The sequence below is a fragment of the Meriones unguiculatus genome, chromosome 4 (genome assembly GCF_030254825.1).
Source record: "Meriones unguiculatus strain TT.TT164.6M chromosome 4, Bangor_MerUng_6.1, whole genome shotgun sequence".
NCBI classification, from domain to species: Eukaryota; Metazoa; Chordata; class Mammalia; order Rodentia; family Muridae; genus Meriones; species Meriones unguiculatus.
In genome coordinates this window covers 88,624,052-88,644,927 of record NC_083352.1, presented here as the reverse complement: position 1 = coordinate 88,644,927, position 20,876 = coordinate 88,624,052, and the positions used below count along the sequence as shown (strand labels likewise).

General features: G+C 48.7%; 1 protein-coding gene across 11 annotated transcripts in view; it reads right to left on the bottom strand.

The window, feature by feature from the left end:
* The window catches only part of Kdm2b (lysine demethylase 2B), a 117,054-nt gene that overhangs the window by 49,147 nt on the left and 47,031 nt on the right, over positions 1-20,876 (bottom strand). For all 11 annotated transcript variants that reach the window (XM_060382398.1, XM_021631360.2, XM_060382399.1 and 8 more), the window contains 3 exons: positions 16,069-16,195; positions 13,658-14,142; positions 5,012-5,098 (listed from right to left, as the gene is read on the bottom strand). In XM_060382398.1, the coding sequence (XP_060238381.1) occupies positions 5,012-5,098; positions 13,658-14,142; positions 16,069-16,195 (699 nt within the window). The remainder of the gene's footprint in view (positions 1-5,011; positions 5,099-13,657; positions 14,143-16,068; positions 16,196-20,876) is intronic.

The window sequence follows — 20,876 nt, the reverse complement described above, 5'->3', positions numbered from 1 at the left end:
TGGCCTCAAACTTGCTATCCAGCTGAGTGTGATTTTAAACTCGCACTTGTCCCTGCTCTAGACCCCAAAGACAGCACACAGCACCGGTGTGCACATGGTTTTACCATAAAGACATTTCACAGACAGTGTCGCTCGGTAACCGTGCCGGAATCGCAGTTAGCCCACTTTACAGACGGATAAACGAAGGCTTAGGCTTACACACTGGTGCAGCTAGAGTCAGTGGCAGAGCCAGGTGTCAGTGACCAGGGGTGTCTGACTCTGGCCCGAAAGCACGTGCTCAAGCCTTGGAATGGTCTGGAAGCTCTCAGAAGCAGACATTTCCGGGGCTCAGCCAGAGACTGCTGAGTTTTCAATGTCAAGGGTGGGTCCCAAGACAGCCCTTAAAAACAGGTATGTGTGTGTGTATGTCAGAGGACAGCATGCAAGAGCTAGTTCTCTTCTCTAACACATGGGTTCTGAGTGTCAAACTCAAGTTGTTAGACATGACAAGAAAGTCCTTTATCTGCTGAGCCACCTCTTCACTTCTTGGGAGACAGGGATTTGCTCTGTATCTTAGGGTAGGTAGCCTTGAACTTGCTATGGAGCCCAGGCTGGTCTTGCTACATTGTTACAAGCTTCCCAGGTGAAGCTGATGTCTCCAGCCTAAAGACTGGCTCTCGTTAGACCACACAGCCTCTCTAGAAAGTGACAGAGCCCCAAGCAGAACCACTGAGCCCAGAGGCTTCACCTCATCATCATCACAGGTCATTCATTTCATCTCTCTGTAGCTAAAGTACAATGCAGGAAGTTCTGGGCCCTTTGACTGGATGGTCTGGCCTTCTCAGGGGCAGACTGCACATCATCCTGAAGGACCCCAGACTGATCAGGCCTCCCACACCTAATCTATCTGCTCAAATGCAGAGAAAGGGGAAGAGAAACCAAGTAAAACCACAGGTGACATGGGATCTGTGTCACCTCCCTCACATCCTGCAGCCACCCTGTAAAGTCCTCAAAGAGCATGACGGCTCATACCCTCCACTCAGGAGGCAGAGGCAAGTGGATCTTTTAGTTCAAGGCCAGCTTGGTCTACAGAGCAAGTTCTAGGACAGTCAGGGCTGAACGGAGAAACCCTATCACGGACAAACAAACAAACAAACAAAGGAAGCGGGAGAATTCAACAACTGTCTTGACAGGGGCCAGCTATGCCTCAATCTCCTCTTTGGGTTGCTTTCTTTGAGAATGTCCCAGGCAACCTCGTGGCTTGAGCTATCTGGCTGGTGAGCAGAAGTTTGGCTTAATAATAAGGGCCAAGGTCAGATGCAGGGTTTCAAACAAACAGCTCCCCCTGCCTTGCCTTCAGGGTCACAGACAGGACCCCCAAATCTTGCCACCTGGTGATAAAAGGAAGCAGCCATGGTGTAGACAGATCAAAACAAGTCCAATGTCACTCATGGAAACAGCCAATTGAGGGACCAGTGATGGATGGTGATTGGTAGCATCCTGGAATTAAAGGACATCCCACCAGAGAGGACCTCACAGCACCTAATCAGTTCCAGAGATGGGCTTTGTTCTCCTCAAGGGAGGTGGAAGATCAAAGCATTTCTTGCTGATCACCCTCGAGCATTAATTACCTGTTGGGTAACCAGACCCCGAGCAGAGCCTGCTCCCTGCCCTGCATCCTGGTGGCCTCAGCGTGCACCTTTGATCTTTCCACCCCACAGGCATCAAACTGGAAGGAAGCTGGACTGCAAACCTGGGAACCCAGAGACCCGGCGCGGCCCAGGCAGCCAGTCGTTCAGCCGTCCCTTCCCTTCCTGTTAACTTTTTAACCCTACCTATTAGGAAACGCTTAAGCGTGGTGCCGCCCTCCTCCTCCCCGCTCCCCTCTGCCACTTTTCACTGAGTTCTCACAGAAACGCATGACGGAAACCAACCGGCTCACAGGAGCTTCGTGGCCCGGGTGCAAGGTGTGCCTCTCTGAGCTCATCACCATGAAGCATTACAGAGACGCCCCCCAACGCCTAGCTTTGTCAGAAGGACAAAGAAAAATCTAGACACTATCCAGGTGGACAGGGGGAGGGAGAAGTGCAGGGACGCAGCTAGCAGAGCAATGTAAATGTATGTGTGCGTGTACATCTACACGCATGCGTACATATGCACATGTTTTTTAATTTAGGATTACCGGCTCTGGGTGTTGGCTCACTTGTGCTGCAATCCTGGCACTTGGCAGGCTGAGGCGAGGAAACTGCTATGAGCTTCCTAAAGCCTAGGCCACACAGAGTGAAAACTCTCAAAATCAATGTCAAAATGAGACATAAACATTCCCGAAACCTGGCGGGAGCTGGGTGTGGCACGGCACCTGGCCTGAGCACCACTGCTCATGGCAGCTCCTCCGAGCTTCCCCGCCACTCTAAGTTCTGAGCTTAGAGTGGATAGCGTCAAATTTGCCTTTTCAAAGGCCCCTGTTGTGTAGACCCTAATTCTTCCACTGGAACAACACCTCTACCAGAAGGGACGAGGGTTATATCAGAGCTTTCCTTTGCTATTTCGAGCTCCACAAGCCCAGGCCCAGCTAGTAGCTTCAGGACTAGAACCTGTGGACTGGGACATTCGGAGCATGTCCTACAACCTACACATTCCCACCAAGTGGGGCAGATCCCAGGAGGATCCAGGTCTTGTTCTCTTAAGCTTTGAGAGATTCAATAACCCCAAGTAATGAATGCCCTTTCTCCAAGCAATCCCACATGTAGAAATAGATTCTTGGGCAACAACCAAACAACGTGAAAAGAAGTGCCAGTAAGAACGCTGTCCGGCAGAAATAGGAAACGAGGCACAGATGTTTCTGAGTTTTTTTCCTTCTAGTACTAGAGACTGAACCTTGACCTCACTACCACTAAGCCACAGCCTCAGCTGATTTTTGCTTTGTTTATGTGAGTGAAGCTCAGGCTGGCCCCAAACACGCTGTGCAACAGAAGTTGGCCTCAGATCTCTGATCCTCCTGTCTCAACCTCCCAAACACTGAGATAATAGGCTTACATCACCACCCCCGACTGAAAAGCTTTGTTTTGTCATCACAATTTTAAACTGTAAAAAGAACCAAGTGAGTCATGCACGGTGGCACATGCATGTAAATCCTAGTACAGAGGCAGAAGGGACCCTCTGAGTTTTAGGCCAGCATGGACAAGTAAGCTCTATGTTACCCTGGCTTGCAGAGTGAGTCCTGTTTAAACACACATACAAAATTCCCCGTAATAAGGCCAGGCCCTGGAGAGGCAGAAGCAGGAGGATTTCTGAGTTTAAGGCCAATCTGGTTTACAAAGGGAGTTTCAAGACAGCCAGGGATACGCAGATACATAGAGAAACCATGTCCTGAAAACCAAAAGGAAGGAAGGAAGGAAGGAAGGAAGGAAGGAAGGAAGGAAGGAAGGAAGGAAGGAAGGAAGGAAAGAAAGAATAAAATAATCCATCCTGTTAAACTGATATCTCTGAAAAAAAATTGTCATTTCAACTATGGTTTCCAGATTTACCAACTAAAAATACAGTGTGCCTAAATTAAATTTCAGATGAACATGATCTTTTGGACATAAGTATATCTCATGTAACACTGGGGACACATCTATACAAAGAATTTGTTATTCATCTGACATTCAAATTTTACTGGGCATTTAAAAAAATCAGACAACACTAATTTCAATAATATGAAAATTAATAAAGTAGCTTACATTTTTCTTGTGCTGTCTCTGAAATCTGCTGTACATTTTACACAGAGTGCTCTCGATGTCGGCAAGTCATGTTTCAAATGCACAGTACTACAAATGGCTAGGGGTGTCACTGTTGACAGTGCCTATGGGTCTAGAAAGCTCTTCTCACTGCCCTTTACAGTAGAAAAGAAAAGTCAGGGATTGGCAAACCATCCGCTGTGGCTACTTAATAACAATATTTTCTTGAAGATGAAAGCCAGGACTTTGTGAAGCGGCAACTCTACCCCTGAACACTAGCCCGAGCTCAGATAACTCTAACCCTAACACAGAACCTCTCCTGTGACACTCCCAAAAATGTTCTGCCACTGAGCTAAATCTCTAGCGCTTAATTTATTGAGATAGTGCCACTGTGGAGCCCTCACTGGCCTTGAACTAGCCACGTAGCCCAGGCTGGGTTACACAGACATACGTGGACATATATAAGTAGACATACTCTGTGTCCTTGTGCCTCAACTCTGTGTGTGCTTGGAGTATGTGCCAGCGGGAGCAACAAAGGCAATCATTTAGAGCAGCGGTAGAACGACCCTTTCACAGGGGTCGCCTAAGACCACCCCGCAAATCAGATATTTGCATTACGATTCATAACAGTAGCAAAATTACAGCTAGGACGTAGCAACGAGAAAAGTTTTATGGTTGGGGGTCACCACAACATGAGGAACATGAGGGTCACAGCATTAGGAAGGCTGAGAAGCACTGACTTAGGGGGTGCTGACCACAGGCCAGCCCTTGTTCTGAACGCTTGTGTGCGTAACCACACGAAGTCCACAGAACCATTCCAGGCACTGGTCCAAACCGATGGGTCACTGTATTTAACTTGTGCATTTCAGTGGTGAAGCCGAGTGCGGGTGGACGGGAAACAGAGTGGCTAGATCTTCCTGCTGTCCCACAAGCCCTTCATGTGCTCACTCATCTGCTGAGCCCAGTTTAGACATCTTATATTAAATGCCACTTAGTTTTATGAAGCAAAAGAAGTTACTCTAAAAGAGAGGGAACAAAGTAAAAGACAGGAAAATTTGAGACAAATCACGCAATGACCGAGTCTCACGTTCACAGCTGGCCACCAGGGCCCGCTGCTACAGTTTGCATAGCTAGGAAACGGAGCCCTTTAAAAAGGAAAGCATTTGCAGGGAACATTTCCTTAAGACCATCCATGCTTAAGTGGGGTGCCCTCTCCTGGGAGCCAGTGAAGAACCGCTCCCAACTCTCATCCTCTAGGATGGGTGGAAGGCCATGAGAAGTGGTCTCCCAACCGTGAGCAATCTGTGTCTTACCTTTGGAGTCTTCTTTGGCCAACTGACCACGGGGACCCCAGTGATGGCCAGGCTGGGGTCATCGTCCACGTGTTCCTTCAGTACATTCTGTGGCCAAAAACAAAGGATCCATATTCAGAGGGTGAAGGGAAGATCTCCAACGAGGCTGCAAGCTCGCCAGGTAAAATCACTGTCTGCTGCCATCTGCCACTCAGTAGAATACAAGTCACCGGGTTTCCTATGGACTCACAACATACAGTATCCCTCTTCCCAAAAATGTTGTGAGAACGATTTCGCTTTGTGGCTCTGCCTGTCCTAGAACCTACGGAGATCCGGGCATGTACCACCTTGCCCTCCACTTACCATACATTTACCAGCTACTGATGCCACTTAACGATACCAAACCCTTGCCCAGAGAATCTCAGACTCTCACACACACGTCATACATGAAAAAATTCACGGACAAGGTGAGTGACAAGTCTGCAGGTCTGAGCCCTTAAACACGGGTCTTGTTTTCTTGGTGTCCTACAGACACAGCCATGTGCGTAGAGGTTCATGGGCCTAATGCGGTCTTCCTCAGTAGTACCATCCCCAGCTTTCACACCTTCCTAAGCCTTGGTACCCCCAACTGTAAATGAAAGCTAATTCAGTAGAGCGTTTCCTACACAGAAATGAGGTTCTAGTCGACACACAAAAAGCCAGTATCTGGTCAGAGTCCATGTCACCCTTTAGGAACCTGCAAATTGCTCACAAAGCGATGAACACAGTATGGTTCATTGGCACCTCAACCTAACACATTCAACACAACTGATTTCTCTGCCAACATTTAGCCAGATGGATGGCTAATAGCGTTTTCAGTGGCATTTAAGAACACAGCCAATCACAGAGGAGCACGTAATGAGAAGGGCAGAAGAGCTCAAAGGTATACGTGTAGGTGATGAATATTTTATTTTTTAAAACATATTTAGTATGTGCGTGTATGCATGTACATATTCATTGGAACACATGCTAATGCCACAGCGTGCGTGCGGGGTTCAGAGGACAACCATACGTAGTCAGCTCTCTCCCTCCGCCTTTACATGCACTCCGAGGATACAGCGCAGGTTGTGAAGCTTGTGTGGCAAAGGCCCGTACCTGACGAGCCATCTTGATGACCCTAAGGATTATTTCAAGACGTCTTCTCTGATCTCTATCACCAGACAGGAATCCAATCCACTTCTAATGGACTCTAGTTACTGTCCTATTTTCTTGGTCATCACTTGGTTGACCGATTTTCTAAGATGGCAGCCTCAGGCAGTTTCTCTCCTCCCCCCCACGCGAGGCAGCACCAACAGCACAGTGATCTCCTGGGCTGCCTTGCCTGGGTTCGAATCTTTGTCCTGGAACATCCAATGCCACTGATCTATGATTGCTACTTGTAAAATACCTTGGTTTAACTATGTTATGATTTAAATAAGCAATGTCTCCCACAAGCCCACACGACGCTCTGTCCCCAGATAGTGGCAATTTGAGGAGATTAGAGACTGTTTGGACACGGGATGCCTACTTGGCAGAGAAGCGGCAATAGGGGTGGGGCGGGAGCGTCACAGGTGAACGCAACTTCCTGCGTGAGCGCTCTGAGTCCCACCTGCTGCCAAGATAGGTACAAGAAGCTGTGCTAGAGGCCTCCCTACCGCTCCGAACTGATGGTCCCAGGGACCACACACCACAAGTTTCTCCCTCGTGTTGCTTCTGCCGATGGTTCACTGTCGCAGACCCACAGCCTCGCACAATGACAAACTACCGAAAGCTTCCAACAGACGAAATTTAAGACATAAAACCTCAAGCCCCCAAAGAAGGACATGCTAAAAGACACCTGACCAGAGGCTCCCCAAAACTCCCAACGCCGTAAGAAGCAGGGAAGTGTGAGAAAGCGTCCAACAAAGAAAAACCTGAGGAAATTAAATGCGATCAGGGACAAGATTCTGGAACAGAAAGGGGACTTTAGGCAAATACCGAGGAAATCTGAACAAATGACAAAATCCTAGTTTTAATAATTGTGTCCGATGTGTTATACTAAGATGTTGAAATACTTGGGTTGTTTCATTTTTCTGAATTTTCCATAAACTTAAAACTTCTCTTGCTGGGTGAAGTGGCACAGGATTTTAATCCCAGCACTTGGGAGGAAGACGCAAGGTACTCTCTATGAGTTCAAAGCCAGTTTGGTCAAAGCAGTGAGTTCTAGGCAGAATTACTTGGGGAGACCCCATCTCAACAAATAACATCATATACAGTAACTAACTAACCAACTAAATAGATAGATAGATAGATAACAGATAAATCTAAAAATGAGGTACTAATAAAACTGTTTTGATTTTTTCTTTTTAAGATATGACTATAGCTGAGCAGTGGCCCATGCCTGTAATCCCAGCACTCTGGGAGGCAGATCTCTGTGAGTTCGAGGACAGCCAGGGCTCAACAAAGAGAAACCCTGTCTTGAAACAAACAAGCAAACAAATAATTACATCAAAAAATAAAAAAGACATGACTATGTAGCTCTGGCTGGCCTGAAGCTCTTCATGTAGATTAGGCTGGCCTTGAACTCACAGATCTGCCCACTTCTGTATACCTCTTTTTTTAAATTATTGGGGTTTTTCTTTTTGGGGGCGGTTTCAAGAGAGGGTTTCTCTGTGCAGCTCTGGCTACCCTGGAACTCGCTCTGTTGACCAACCTGGCCTCTAACTTGGAGATCTGTCTCGTGAGTGCTGGAACTAAAGGAACATACTACCACCTCCCAGCTTACCTTTTTTGTTTTTTAACTAAACAATTTGGTTTCAAAGTTTTCCCAAGGTGCCTTTGTATCCTAGACCCCACATACTCTAGAATACACCTTCTTTAGAATGCCAGGTTCCCGCCTGACTATGGCACTCAATAGCCACCAGGAGGCACAATGGACCTTGTCTTTCGGTGAAGTATTTTCAGTTTGTAAAGGCAAAATTTAGGGAGGCATAGACTAATGGAAGATTTTTGTCTCTCAGGGGGAAAGAAAAAAAAATGTGCCAGAGAAAATGATGTCACAGGATCTTTGGGCTCTACCCGAATTTATACATTTCTTGGGAGTGTTGCACGCACAGACAGAACGAAGGCTGTGTGTTCTAGCCCCCTGAGGGTTATACCATGTAAGTCTGTGGCTCTGGCAAGGCTACCACTAGGCAGGCTGTTGCTGCTGAAAACTGCCCGTGTGCCACCTACCAAAGGAACCACGGACACTAGCTGGTTAGGCCTTGGCTACCCCCGCGTGCCAACTTCTCTCAAAGGAATTAATTTGTTAACGAGAGATTTGGTCTCCATTGCTCCCCAGGGTGGGATGTTAATCACTGGATGTCTCATCTAAAAGTACCACCGCTAACAAGGCAGGGGCTGGCGTTAGAGAGCAGCACCAACCAGGCCAGAGCTACTGCTCTAGGGAACACTAAGTGCCAGTATTTTTGGGCCTTTGAACCCCTCCGTCCACTCTATTTGCACCTGAAAAAAAAACCTCATCTGTAGTAGATTTCATCATAGTCCTCCCCATAAAGCATGAGTGCTCAGGTCTTAACTCTAAACTCCAAGATACACAAACAGAAATTTCCAATCTTATGTGAGGAAGAAGTCTCCACAAAGTACGGTGGGCCTAAATCCTGTGGCTACCTATATTTGCCAGGTATGAACCCAGAGACCAGGTCTGGGAATCCGAAGCTGGGTTCTTCTCCCACCCCCTGCTCTCCTTCATTTTTCCGAGGCTGTACGGGCAGGGGACGCAGCATGCAGTTTTGTTTTGTGACCTCGCTGGAAGGCAGGCCTCTGGCTGTTCACTTCCTGTCTTTTGGCTCCTTTGAAAAGGCTCTTTTTGAAGTGGGTGAGGGTTTTACAAAGTCATCAGGGCTGGAGGTGAAGACTTAGTAACAGAGCATGAGCTTAAGATGCCCAAGGCCCACCACACACACACACACACACACACACACACACACACACACACACGGACGGAGAGAATCTGGACCCCACACCTCTCACTGTCTTACAAACTGTTAACACGAGAAAGGAACAGCTTTCAGAGCAGGTGGGCTCCAGGGTGGAGATCTTGAAGTTCCCGACAGAGAAAAAGGTTTTGCCTGCCCTCCACACCACGGGATCATAAGCTCTCAGACCAGACCTTACCGGAAACAAAACTGTTTCCATTTCAAGGTGTCTGGAATAATAACAGTATCAACTCTAGTTTATGGAACACTTCAAGGCCCTGCTGGGGCCTTACACGTGTACTGTGTCCCCAAGAACACCAGCTGCTTCGCCGGCAGCAGGGACTGCGACCTAACTCCACATCCGTTTGGACAATGCATTCTTAATTTAGAACTGACATCCATTTGGGCAGCGCGCTCTTAACTCAGGGCTTTCTTCCCTCTTATTCTTGGAGCTTGGTGTCAGAATAACACAACTGATCTCTATTTGGCTGTTGGGGGGGTGGGGGAAACACTTGGCCAGATGTTAGCTCTTGCCTGTAATCCTGACACTTGAGAGCCTGAGACAATACTGCAACAAGATTAGGACCAGGCTGAGCCACATATAGCCTGGGCTGTGGAGGGAGACTGTGTCCAAAGGGGGTGGGGCTTAAAGCCAGAAAGAGAGGGGAGGGTGGGGAGAGGAAAAGAGGTAGGAAGGGAAGGAGGAAAAGGGAGAGAAAGAGACTTCAAAACAAGAAAACATGACTCAGCCCCCAGCTCTGTGTAGCCCATAACTCCATGCAATTAGACAGGTGGTTTTCTATAACGTGATGATAAGCGGAAGAGCCTGGAGTCACAGCTGCACTCTGCGAAGTCACAGAAGCACCTTCATCCCACCTACAGCCTTGGTGGTCGCTGCCTATGAAGACCAAAGCCCTTCCCAGCCCTGCCACTTCCTGTGTTATATTCTAGTCCCTTAGAACTGAGGTGAGGACTGCACTTGTCCTCAAATGCCGACATGCTCATCTTTCCCTCCACCCAGTCATAGCTCTCTCTCTCGAGTTCTGGCTGAAAGCAATGACGTTTCAAGAAGGCAATCCCCTCTCAAGGTGAATTACTTCACCCCATGACTGTTGCTAATCAGCATGTCCCCAGAACGTGACTCTGGGAACGGGCTCTACACATTTAATCAAGTTGATGTGAGTTTCTGCTGGATTGATCTGGGCCTAAATCCAATGGTTAGTGTCACTCACTGATGGCAGAGAGAGAGAGAGAGGGAGCCATTGACAATCTAGCTTAAGCATGGTTTCAGACGTGAGTGATAAAACTATGAGACAAGCAATGGCAGGGACGGCCATTGCCGGAGAAGAGGGAGGAGCAAGGACACGGGAGCTTTCCTAGAGCCTCAGGCGTGGCTATGGCTCTTGTTTTCACACTTGCAGTCTCCAGGCCCAGAAAACTGAACCCACGGTGCTCCAGGAAACAAACGCAGAAGGTAAAGAACAGGTGAGAGATGGGGGTAAGAAAGGAGAGAAAGAGCCTGGGACAGTAGAGGGTAGCTAAAGCTGATCTCATTGCTCCTCCAAAGCAAGTCCGTGGCACAGCTCACTTCCATGGTGCTATTTTAGGTGTTTTGTTTTGTTTTACCCATTTTGGTTTTTCAAGGGTTTCTCTGGTGTAGCCCTGGCTGTCCTGGACTCGCTTTGTAGAGCAGGCTGGCCTTGAACTCACAGAGAACCACCTGCCTCTGTCTCCCAAGTGCTGGGATTAAAGGCGTGAGCTACCACTGCAGGTCTCTTTTTTTAATCATTTTTTTTAACTTTCAGTTTTTATTACATTTATTTACTTACTAGGGAGGCATGCACAGTCACAGCACAAGTGTGGAGGTCAGAGGACACCTTTTGGTAGTCAGCTCTCTCCTTCTACGATGTGGGCTCCAGGTTCCAGGTTCTGACCTCAGGCTGTAAGGCGTGGTGGCAGGCACCTTTACCCACTGAGCCCTCTGGCCAGACCCCTTTTCAGTGTTTGGTTTTTCTTTTAAATACACTTACTTATTTATTACTTTTATGTATTTGTGTGTGCCTTTGTGAGTTTCTATGTAGCATATGCATTCAGGAGCAAGCCAAGGTTTTTATTTTATTTTATTGAGACAGGCTTTCTCTGTGTAGCCCTGGCTGTCCTAGAACTTGCTCTGAAGACCAGGCTGGCCTCAAAGCCAGAGATCCCGCCTACCTCTGCCTCCCCAGTGCTGAGATTAGAGGCACGCACCACTGCCACCCAGCCAAGATTGTATTTTTAACTACGTGTGCACGTGAGTGTAAGTGCCTTAGAGGCCAGAAGAGGGCACTGGTCCCCCTGGAGCTGCACTTACAGGTGGCCTGAAACTCAACTCTGGTCCTGTATAAGAGCATGAAGAGCTCTTAGCCAGTGAGTCAGCTCTCCAGCCCCAACCACATCCGTTTTAATGAACTTCTTAGGTACTTCAACATGACCAAGAAGCACCAGAATCTGATCCCTAGAAGGATAAAGCACATCATATCCCACATCTTTGTTTTGTTTTGTTCTTGGCTTTCTGAGACAGCATCTCACTGTGCAGCTTTACCTGCTTCTGCCTCCCTGGCACTGGGAAGTACCTTCATTTTACGAAGCACTGGAAAACAGAAAGCAGAACAACCTAGCCAGGGCCACACGGCATGCAGCTGAGAACATAAGTCAAATCTGAACTCAAGAATCTCCTATATCTTGATTTCCTGGTACTGCTATCAAGATAAGTGTATCTAAAGAGGGGTGGTTCCAGCCAGCTGGCAGAGTGCCTCCGAAATTCGCAGAAATCCCCAGGTTCAATTCCCTAGTGCTACATAAACTGAGGCTAGTGGTACATGCCTGTATTCCCATAGTCCTCGGGAGGAAGGCAGAAGCAGGAGGACTAGCAGTTCAAGGTCATCCTGGCCTATTTAACCACTGTGAGGCTATCCTCGAATGGGATACAGGAGGGTCTGTCTCAAAAAGCAGAGAGAAAACAGGAGCTACCTCTGAAGACACCCAATGTCAGCTTCCTAGGGACCTCCACAAGATGGTGATGGGAAGGACTCGCTTAGACTTTCACAGAATTCTGCCATCTCCTCTTTTGACATCGTCCTGACAAATAAGGTTGTCATTCAGCTAGACTGTAAATAAAAACCCAGCCAGGGGAGCCACAGTGGCGCTGCCCTCAGCAGGTGCTACAAGCCTAGCAGAGGGGACCTGGACTCTACGCATGTCTGATTGACAGGCCTTCTCACCAGCAAGAGAGTCCAGCATCAGCGGGCAATGAAGGGATACAAGAAGAGGGCAAGAGGAGTCTACTCTTATGCCCAGAAGAAAATTAGAACACCGACCAGGGGCACTCCCTGAAAACACACAGTACATGGATGCTATGGAAGTAAAAGAGCATCTCAGGAGTGAAGAGCATGTGGCATGTCTGACCCGTTTACAATATTTCAGGAACTAATATTGGACACCATCACTTTATGATCGATAAAAATTTTAAAAATGAGCTGGGTGTGGTAGCACGCGTCTTTAGTCCCAGCACTTGGAAACAGAGGCAGGTGGATCTCTGAATTCAAGGCCAGCCTGGTCTGTAGAGCAAGTCCTGGGACAGCAAGGGTCACACAGAGAAACCTTGTCTCAAAAACCGAAACAAACAAACAAAAAAAATCTAAAAACCAATTGATTAAATTTGTTTTCATTTTACAGGCTTTCATCGGGGGAAGGAGAAAGAAAGAAAAAAAAAGTAGTCACATGACAGAATCCTAAGGTTTCTGTTAGGAGACCAAACTACAAAAATACACAGTAGAAACAGGATGTGGGGAAGGTGGTAGAGAAGCCGCCCGGCATGTGCAGTGCCCTGTGTTCTCTCTGGTTCCACAGACAACACAAACTAGTGAGGTGCTCCTGCATTAGTGACCTTTGTTCAGTGGCTCCCTACACCTACGCTAACTGTTAGGCCACCTGACCTGAGCCCTGAGCCACACACTCTCAACCCTCACCACCCCACAGCGCCCACCTTTGCAAGGCTAATGCAATGTGGCCTACATAAACTACCAAGTCCCAAGGAAGAAACTCGAGTTCGGATTCTAACGCCAGAGGGTCACAAGCTCCACCGCCCCCAGCCAGACACTGGAGCAACAAGGGGAGAAGTCGCATAACTTCACCCTGGCAGTCTTAGCAGTGCTACAAGAAGCAGTTCTGTGCAGCGGGACATGCAGCAGGCACCCTGGCATCCCCCCTGGATCTCCATCCCAGCGCTACCTGACCCTCAGGGCCTGCTTCCTGGTCAGAGAATGTAGATACAGTTTAGGGAATGGCAACCTGAGCCTTAGGCTGCTGAACTGCGCCCGCAGCCGATGATGATGGGGAAGGTTGCCAGGAGGTATGACCAGCTCTCTCTCTCACGCACACACACAGATCCATACTCTAGGGGATCAACCCAGAGTGCAACCTTTCTCACCAAGAAGAGAGATGTCTGTCAAACGTGACAGAACGCTGTTGCAACACGTGCAAAACCTTCACGGCTGGGGTGGGGGGTCTAGCCTTGAGGTTCCAAAAAGGATCATCAAAGAAGCTGCTGTCACCCACAGAGCAATCCTCCACCCAGCTAAGTGGCCCCAGAACCTGGACCAGTCCCAGAATAGCTACCCCTAAGCCCAACCCAGCCTTGGCCCCTGCCCACCTTTACACCTTCAAGGAGGGCCTGGGGGTCCTCGATGCCCTCAGGGACACACTTCTTATTCTCCGGAAGAGACTCTAGTTTTTCAACCAGGGCTTTCAGGCCCTTCAGTTCAAATTCGGTAAGGTGAGTCCACTTGGTAGAGACCTCAGTGGCAGGGGAGCCTGTGGGTGTCTTGGGGTACTCTATGGGCATTGTTGTGGACTTGACACTTTCCTCTGACTCATTGGACAAAGTCCTCTTGAGGAATCGCATGGCAGGGGCTCTGGGCTTCTTCCCTGTGCTGTCCTGTTCCTCCGAGGGGGTGCTGGTGGGTGAGGTGGGGCCATCGGTGGGTGGCTTGGGTGTTTTATCTGCACCATCCTCTTCCTCCTCTTCCTCCTCCTCCTCCTTCTCCTCTTCCTGTGGCTGCTGCTCACAGGACTCCTCCTCCATCTCCAGCCAGGAATCAGATGAAAAGCCGTCTACACTGCTTTTTCTCGGGGCATCTGTGCGGAAGAGAGCAAGATATAATTATGATCCCAGGTGGGAAGCTCTGTAAATTCTACTCACCCTTACTGTAAAAAAAGCAAGGATCTGGTACTAGCCTCCTGTAGAAAGGGAAACAGTCAGCCGTATGCAGGTTCAAATCCCAGCTCTGCTTATTACCATTGGTAATATGCCTGGCATTTTATCATATATATACAGATTAGTCAAGGGCAGGGATAAGGATGGCCCAAGTGGTTAAGTACAATCACTGCTCTTGCAGAGGACCTAGGTTTCATTCCCAGCAGCACATGGCAGCTCACAACTACCTATAACTCCAGTTCCAAGAGATCTGATGCTCTCTTTCTGGCCCTTCAGTGTCATCTGTATATATACAGATTAGTCCAAATCACCACACATTAAAGAATTCTATTCATATGAAATGTCCTTAGGCCAGGGTCTGTGTGCGTGCGGGTGTGTGGGTGTGGGTGTGTGTGTGTGTGTATGTGTGTGTGTGTGCATTTCTAGGGAAAGTAGACTGGTAACTACTTAGGGCTGGGAGTAATCAGAATTAAAAAGATGAGAGGTGTCAGGTGTGGTAGCACACGCCTTTAGTGCCAGCACATAGGGGGCACAGGCAGATTTCTATAAGTTCAAGCCCAGCCTGTTCAACATAGCAAGACCCTGTCTCAAAACACCCTCCCCACACACAAAGAGCTTAGGGGTACACTTATTTTTGAAAGCGATGACAATGTTCTAACATGGTGATTATATACACCTGGGAACAGAATAAAAAGCACAGAAGTGACCGCCCAGTATGCCCACAGCCCTGGGTTCAATTCCCGGTACAACATCAACCAACATCATACCTGAAATTTCAGCACTGGAGAGATGGAGGCAGGGGGAGTAAGACTCGGATGACAGCTTGGACTACATAGCAAGGCCCTATCTCAAAACAGACACCAAAGACTCCGGGCGGGGGGAGGGAAGAGTTCAATTCCCAGCAACCACATTGGGGCACATGACCATCTATAATGAGATCTGGTGTCGTTTTGGCATAAAAAAAGAACATGGAGAGAGAACACTCATACATAAAATAAATAAATCTTAAAAAAAAAATACACGCCAGCCCTCTCAAACCCCTGATACTACAAAAGATAAGACCAAGGGGAAGACTAAGAGATACAAAAATTAGAGGCTGGAGAAGAAATTGCAGACACTGTGAACATGAGTTGGACCCATACCATGTTTGTATCTTGTGATAGTAACATACAACACCAGTTAATCTGTCCCACACAGAGTCCAAACACCTGGTCCTGACATACTGATCAGCTCTTCCTGTCATGGCCAGATACAACTTTAGGGTAGGCACATATGAATCAAGATATGGGTGATGGTGTTGTCCCTTTAAGTACCAACAGCAGGGCAGGGTGCCACAGCTGAGCGCCTAAGCACTTTCCCTGCCTCCATCCCAGATCCACTTCTGCCTCAAGCCTGTGTTGCCAGCATGGCCACACCCCCCTTCCGTGTAAAGCTGGCCTGGATTGTGAGCACTAGCTGTGTAACACAGGCCTGTTCCTGTGGGGACAAAAGCTCAACCTCTGGTAAGAAAAGGCAGCTGGGTACCACAGAGGGACAAAAGAGCCTGATTCCTTGTTCTGTGGAATGGTCCTGTTTCAGCAATTACGCTGGGGCAGGCTCCTCCAGGAATCTGCACAGTCAAAGAGGGAGTGACTGCTGTGTTTCGTCTGAGGGGCACAAGTTCCTTTTCTCGGCTTCCGTGTTCCAGGTAGAAGGCCCCCATGCAGAGCTATCTCCTAAGAGGTCTCCTACCCAGCATGCTGGCTTGGGAGAATCCCAGGGACCCAGGACTGTCCGCTGGCTCCATGACCTAAAGGATGTCCCAACTGGCCGAGCGGCCAGCGCTGAGCTACGTCCAGGTTACTCACCAATAAGCATTAATTCTCTCTGGTATTCCTGAGTGAGGTAGGAACGCTGGGTCACACAGTACACATATCTCTCCAAGACATACCAGCACATCTCATAGTAGAAGGGGTAACGGAACTTGGGCTGAACCTGAAAGCAAAGGGCAGGCAGGGAAGAGGTCAGTGTCCAGGAATAACGGGGAAACACGTGGCTGCCGGTAGGTTCTCTGAAGTAGAGCTCGGCATCTTAGCAAGAGCGTAGAAGGCAAGAGAGAGAAATGGGAGGTGTCACTGGCAGGGAGGCAAGAAAGAGGCCTGGAAGGGGAGGTGCCAGCAGCATGCATGAATGAGGCAGAGAGAGGCCTATGGAAGCCATCACTTTTTTGGTCCCTGAGATACCCTCCCTGGAAGGTGAACAGGGCCCACCCTATGCAGGAAAACAGTTTTCCCCTGATCTGCTCTCATCGCTACGAATACCTCCAAACGGGAGCCCTGCCTGATCCCAGCTACAACGGGCGCAGGCTCCTCATTTTAGAACGTTCTTGCATGGACTCTGCTGTCTTCCCCACCCCTGTGAAGAGCAGAAGTCCACTCCCAATCCTTCTCCTTCAGCAGACAAGCTGTTATACAGAGGACCGGGGGGCGAGGACTGCTATGAATGGTGGGGCAGTCTCCCCTGCCTCACAAGGGCAGGGCCTCAAGAGTGTCGTGTCCCGGGCCCATGTCCACCTACAATACCTGCCTGGGTTTCCACTAAGGGCTCCAAGGGACACGATCCCCCAGTGCGACCAAGGTGAGACATCTTGTCACCAGTGGGCACACCGGAGTCTGGTGGCAGGGTAGCAACAGAAGGCCCTCGTGGCTGCTCCTTGCGCGTGGAAAGGCAGTGCCTCTGAGAGCTATGAAACGTGAGGGCCACAGGGGGAGTCTGATGGGTGGTGGTACAGGCTCTGCATAGAGGAACCGGCAGCGGAAGAAAGCAAGCAGGAATACTACCCTCAACGGCTTGGGCATGGAGGAACCTTCCGGGAGCTACATCCTGAATGGGCATGGGAGCATTAAAGTGTAGAAAGGTGACCTCACCTTCCATGGTGGAGCACGCTCCTCCTCTAGGCACCGCCCAGTGGGTCTTGCATATCCCCACGCACCTACTCAGCTGTCTTTCCCTTTTCCCAAGGGTGTATCTGTGAAGGTCAGAGAGACTCCCTCCTGACCTTTCCCATCCTTCAGTATGCAACCCCTGGCCCCAGGTGCCCCTTCTATGCCGACAGTATTGCGTCCACCTCGTACCTCTTCAACAAAACCAAATACGGGCAGACCCAAGCCCTCCGTTACCTTAAATACTTATCTATCTCTCCTGTATTCTCTAAGCACCCCACTGGAAAGGACTCCCAACCTCTGCCTTCTGTTCCTCATGTACTTCTCAGCTTTCAAGCCCTCTTCCTACTTCTGGTGCCACCTCTTCCACCTATGAACTGGGTCCATTTGATCTCCCTGCTGGGTGGATGAGGTGTTTAGGAATGAGATCATGGTCGCCGCATGCTTTTCAGCTCCTTGGGGGAGATGCATGGAGTAGAGAGCATAATCTAGGGTTTTCCTTGGCTCCAGCTACTTTCTGAGAGACCCAGTTTCACTGCTGGGATGGCGTGAACCTTTTTTCCCAGCCACTGATCAGCGACCCCCCACCCTGGGTTTACACTGGAGAGTGGCTCTCCAGCTTAGAGCGGAAACCTTGACCTTCGTGATGAAAGGTTTGGCCCCTATTCCAAAGACGGGGCCAGAGGATTTTGAAACAAATTGCCAATACCTAAATTGCAAGCTCAGGAAAACAGACCCCCGTTCACAACTCCCAACAGCGGGCTTGATGGATCAAACACTTAGAACGTTTGACATTTCAAAAAATTTGACACTGTCCATGGCATTATGCCATTGATGGGCACCATGACACGGGAAAATCCTTCTGCATTAGAGGGGGGTAATTAGAGGAGGGGCCTGTATTTCAGGAGAGGAAGGCAAAACTCCCCTCTTTGTTGCTGAACCCAAGGGAAACTAGTTGGGTGAAAACAAACACGGATGAAGGAATCCAATTTGGTTTGGTCTTTGGTTTCGTTCTGTTTTGGGGGAGGGGTAACTTTTTTTTTTTTCCAAGAGAGTACTGCAGGAAAAAAAAATTGCAAAAAATAGACTTACAAACAGAAGGTTGTCGCCTTCTACCCTTCGCCTTCAAAAGGTTTCAGCCACATGCCTGGGAACATTAAACACACGATTGCTCAATATTATTTGGTGACAAACTTGGAGCCTCACCAAATTGGGTTGTTAAATTAACTTCTGTCCAAAACAAAGGGAAGGCAGTCACCAGGAAGGCCCTGTGCCCAGCCTCGAGGACAAGTAATCAACAGTGGCTCTCAGGGGTCCAACTGGAGCTCCAAAGGCCCATTTATGGGGCACCTGCCTGGCCTAAGCCATTCCTCGGAGGCCTCCTGAGTCATTCAAGAATTGAACAGCCTTTGGAGGAGAGTTAAACAGGTCTTAAGAAATTAAAACGCGAGGGTGCACCAAGTATCTCAAATTTTGTTTTTCTCCTGGAAAAAAAAATCAATGGGGAAAAATAAAAATCCAATGGTAGGAAAGAGGGAAGAGGAAAGGTAAATAATTTGCGGTTTCCAAAGAGTTACTGGCTGCAAAGGGAGGGGATGTAGGAGGAGCCGGCATTACCTTTTCTGGGAAAGCTGTTTTCACTAGAGCCATTAAGGGGAAAAAAAAAAAAAAAAGATAAGCATAAGAAAGACAGCAGTTTGATGCGTGGTCATCTGGACCATTGTTCCTACCCTCAATAGCTGGCTGGAGCTAAAAGCGTGTCACGGTTGTTGTGACATCATTGAGGGGCTGGAAGCAGTCCATTTGGTCTGGCTCTCCCAACTAGATCTCTCATCTTCAGAGCAGGAGATTCGCAGGAAGGATTTGGTCCTCTATCAGTTCCCCAGAGGCCTGCTGCGCTGCCTTAGAGGGAGAGGCCCATGACACTGCAGATTAAGGGTCACCTAGAATCTAGCCCCAAAAAGTGAAAATATTTCCTAAATGTGGAAGAAGCTTATGGGTTTTGCGATCTGGATAACCCACCCTGCCATCACCTAGACCTACAAAGGCAAATCGCTTTTCTAAACTCAAACCCACACGGGGGGGCAAGGGACTCACATGGTGAGTTTTTTCTGTTCAACCTCCTGCGTTGGTTTCCAAGCAAAGCCATGTTTTAGAACACTCTGGGATAAACTAGTTTTAAGGGCCCATAACCTTCTTAAAGGAGCTGACATGGATGGAAAGAATCGAGTTGTATTGGGCTGACAAGTAGTCCTGGCATTTTATCTGACTCTCTCCAGAGCCTTTTGTCTGCTTTGGCTCCTAAGACATAAACAATTGGGCCTTGTAGCCAAGCCCCTCTCCAAAGACCAGAAATCAAAGCAGATTAAAATGCCTGCTGCTGCTTTGCAGCCCAGCCTGACTGACCCCCAGCCATCCCTCCTCATCCCTCCAGTCAACATGCTTCAGAGAAGCCAGATGGGTTCTCCCTCAGAGAGAAGGACAAGAGGCCTTGAGGGAGGGAGCCAAAGTACATCTTGAGGTGGTGGGATACTTCCCCAGTGCAAACAGCATGCTGGTGAGGGAGAGTTTGGGTTGGGGGTGGGGTTCCATGACCATGACTCCTGCCCTGGGTGACACCAGTTGGGGAGGGGAACTAGGCTCCTGGGGATTATGGATAGAGGGGAGCAAGATGCTCAGAAATGCACAGTCAGATTGCCGAGGGAGGGGACAGCTACCCAGCAAGTTGCCAGACTCTTAAGAAATCCCAGTCTGATTCTGGCTTTCAGGAATTGCCTGGAAAGTGAGGGCCTGACCTCCCCTCTAGAGTGCCGGGTTTCCATCCACACCTGCTAGTCTTGCTGCTCACAGACTGCCATGTTTTTCAGGGCTGGCCAAAGAACAGTTGGCCGGAGCCCAGACAGTCTACTCGGGCTGAAAAGTGACCATTTGTGCCCAAACAGTGCTTTTCTCTGAGCAGCACCAGGCACATGCTCCAGATCAGGGCTGAGCGGGACTTTCCAGATGGATGATAGAGAAAGGGGAAAGATGTCTGCAAAACAAGGGGTCCACTTAGGATCTTGACCCAGGACAACACAGAACTGGGCATCTCGAGACAGTAAATCCACAAACTGGAAAGAAAAGCATGCCCCGGACGTACGCAACACCCGCCTCACTTTGACTCCAGACCAGAAAGATACATTCGGACCAGAGCAGGGTGAGGTATTTCTTCAAAGTCCAAGCACATCAATACTTAGGGCCCCAAAAAATCAACTCTGAGGCAAATCCCAAGTAGAAATGGCACATGGTCTGCACATACAATGGAGTTCTACACAGAAATGAGATGCGCTGAAGTGTACCGCAACATAGATGTAGCCTGAAAACAATACGGTGAGGCCAGATATAAAAGGCCACACAGGACACGGTTCCATTCGTAGCAAATGGCCAAAACCAGCCAATTCCTACAGACTAAGAAGAGATCAGGGGCTGCCAGGGCTGGAGAAAGAGGGAAAGGGGAATGACGGCTAATGAGTACAGGGGTTCTATGGTGTGTGTGGGTGTGGGTGTGTGAAATGTGTTAGAATTAGTGGTGATGGCTACACACTAAAAATACAGAACTGTACATTCCAAATGGCAAGTTTTAATGGTATGTGAATTATATCTCAACTCAAAGAAATATTTAAATAGCCACATTAAAAACAAAAGAAGAAAAGAGGAGTGAGAGGACAACGAAGCAGGCCCTTCTCAGCCAGGGC